The 606-nt window shown below is 64.0% G+C and overlaps 1 protein-coding gene across 1 annotated transcript in view; it reads right to left on the bottom strand.

The window, feature by feature from the left end:
* Positions 1 to 606, bottom strand: part of EMIHUDRAFT_357995 (hypothetical protein) — a 3,933-nt gene that overhangs the window by 1,079 nt on the left and 2,248 nt on the right. The window contains exons 6-8 of the mRNA XM_005763244.1: positions 589 to 595; positions 361 to 412; positions 5 to 120 (exon numbers count right to left, since the gene is read on the bottom strand). Coding sequence (XP_005763301.1) covers positions 5 to 120; positions 361 to 412; positions 589 to 595 — 175 coding nt within the window. The remainder of the gene's footprint in view (positions 1 to 4; positions 121 to 360; positions 413 to 588; positions 596 to 606) is intronic.

The following is a 606-nucleotide window of genomic DNA, read 5'->3' as shown; positions in this document are numbered from 1 at the left end:
GGGGGGGGGGGGGGGGCTCTCCTTGTCCCAGCTGTCGATGCCGACGAGGGAGAGGGTCTCCTCAGGGAGGTGCTCCTCGAAGGTCTTGCGCCCCTCCACCTTCTGCTTGACGAGGACGACCTGTACCCGAGATTACCCGAGATTACCCGAGATTACGCGAGATTGCACCTTCTGCTTGCCGAGGACGACCTTGTGCAAGAGGGGCGCTTCTTAGATCTAGCTCCCGGGCGTGCGGTTACTGGCTGCACTCCAAGTGCTCCAAGTGCAAGCGGGGAGAGGCGAGAGAGGTGAGAGAGAGGCAGCCACTCCTCCACACACACACGAGGTGGTTGGGCAAGGGCAAGGGCAGGGGCAAGTTGCCTTCTCCCCGATCTCAGAGGAGAAGAAGAGTCGCGCGACCGCCCACAGCCTGCGAGCACATGGCACACACATGCGCATGTCAGGGAAGTGTCAAGGGAGTGTCAAGGGAGTGTCTAGGAAGTGTCTAGGAAGTGTCTAGGAGGAGCCGCGCCACCGCCCACACAGCTGGTGCGAGGGGCGGGCGGGCAGGCGAGGCGAGGCAAGCTCTCTAGGCACAGAGGAGCCGGTGTGGCGGGGGGGGGGGGG

This window comes from Emiliania huxleyi, assembly GCF_000372725.1.
Source record: "Emiliania huxleyi CCMP1516 unplaced genomic scaffold EMIHUscaffold_64, whole genome shotgun sequence".
Lineage (NCBI taxonomy): Eukaryota > Haptophyta > Isochrysidales > Noelaerhabdaceae > Emiliania > Emiliania huxleyi.
The sequence above is the reverse complement of the archived record's forward strand: the minus strand, read 5'-3'. Positions and strand labels throughout refer to the sequence as shown.